The 1,921-nt window shown below is 62.1% G+C and overlaps 1 protein-coding gene across 1 annotated transcript; it reads right to left on the reverse strand.

Moving 5' to 3' along the window:
* Positions 1–6: 6 nt before the first annotated feature.
* On the reverse strand, positions 7–1,838 carry LOC104917062 (filamin-C-like; the record flags this gene model as incomplete). Its single annotated transcript, XM_010728131.1, has 2 exons — positions 7–187; positions 1,684–1,838. Coding segments are annotated over 2 exons (336 nt in total), but the record flags the coding sequence as incomplete, so codon positions are not given.
* Between the last annotated feature and the right edge of the window lie 83 nt (positions 1,839–1,921).

Consider the following 1,921-nt stretch of genomic DNA (forward strand, 5'->3'; position numbering starts at 1 on the left):
CAGTGCCCGAGGCGCCGCGCCCACCTGCAGTGTAGATGTCGAAGTAGGTGGCCTTGGTGGCCACGTTGCCGCTGGGCTCGATGCCGGGGCCGCGCGCCGACACTTTGCTGGCATCGCCGTGCGCCATCGCCACGTTCACCCCAAAGGGGCTCCCGGAGATGTTCTGCCCCCCAAACAGCACCGTCACCTGCGGGCACAACCGGCGTCACACACGGCGTGGGGACACGGCGTGGGGATGACATGGGGACACGGCGTGGGGATGACATGGGGACACGGTGTGGGGACACGGCGTGGGGACGAAATGGGGACACGGCGTGGGGACACGGTGTGGGGATGGAATGGGGACACGGCGTGGGGATGACATGGGGACACGGCGTGGGGACACGGCGTGGGGACAGAATGGGGACATGGCGTGGGGATGACATGGGGACAGATGGGGACACAGCTTGGGGACACAGCTTGGGGATGGAATGGGGACACGGCGTGGGGACATGGCGTGGGGATGGAATGGGGACACAGCGTGGGGATGACATGGGGACAGATGGGGACACAGCTTGGGGACACAGCTTGGGGATGGAATGGGGACACGGCGTGGGGACATGGAATGGGGACACGGCATAGGGACACGGCGTAGGGACACGGAATGGGGACACGGAATGGGGACACGGCGTGGGGACGGAATGGGGACAGATGGGGACACAGCTTGGGGACACAGTTTGGGGACGGAATGGGGACACGGCGTGAGGACACGGCGTGGGGATGGAATGGGGACATGGCGTGGGGATGACATGGGGAGAGATGGGGACACAGCTTGGGGACAGAATGGGGACACAGCGTGAGGACATGGTGTGGGGATGGAATGGGGACACGGCGTGGGGATGACATGGGGACAGATGGGGACACAGCTTTTGGGCACAGCTTGGGGATGGAATGGGGACACGGCGGGGGGACACGGTGTGGGGACAGATGGGGACACAGCTTGGGGACACGGCACGGGAACAGAATGGGAACACGGCATGGGGATGACATGGGGACAGCATGGGGACACAGCTTGGGGACAGCTTGGGGACAGCTTGGCAAAACGGCACAGGGACAGAATGGGAACATGGCATGAGGATGACATGGGGACAGAATGAGGACACAGCATGGGGACAACATGGGGACACAGCACAGGGACAGATTGGGGACAGCACAGGGACAGATTGGGGACAGCATGGGGACACAGCACGGGGTTGACGTGGGGACAGAATGGGGACATGGCACGGGGACAGCATGGGGACGTGGCATGGGGATGACATGGGGACAGAATGGGAACATGGCATGGGGGATGGCATGGGGACACAGCATGGGGACAGAATGGGAACATGGCATGGGGATGGCATGGGGACACAGCATGGGGACAGCCTGGGGACACAGCATGGGGACACAGCACGGGGACACAGTGACACACGTGGGGACACCTCAATGGCACAGTGACACACGTGGGGACACCTCAGTGATACAATGACAGACATGGGGGCAGCACAGTGACACAGTGACACACGTGGGGACACCTCAGTGACACAGTGACACACGTGGGGACACCTCAGTGATACACGTGCGGAAAACTGAGTGTCACAGTGACACAACTGGGGACACCTCAGAGACACAGTGGCACACGCGGGCCACATTGGTGTCACCCACCTTGTGCAGCCCCGCCACTTTGGGGACGTAGGTGACAGAGAAGCTCCTCTTCTCGTCGTTGTTGGCCACCACCTGGGCCTGCGGTGACAGCAGAGAGAGAGTGAGAAGAGAATCAGTGGGAACCAATGGCACCCAGTGGGACCCAATGGGAGGCACTGAGACTCAATACGACCCAAAAGGACCCAGTGGGACCCAACGGGACCCAACGGGACGCACTGAGACTCAATACGACCCAAAA

Source organism: Meleagris gallopavo, unplaced genomic scaffold, assembly GCF_000146605.3.
Source record: "Meleagris gallopavo isolate NT-WF06-2002-E0010 breed Aviagen turkey brand Nicholas breeding stock unplaced genomic scaffold, Turkey_5.1 ChrUn_random_7180001954808, whole genome shotgun sequence".
NCBI lineage: Eukaryota > Metazoa > Chordata > Aves > Galliformes > Phasianidae > Meleagris > Meleagris gallopavo.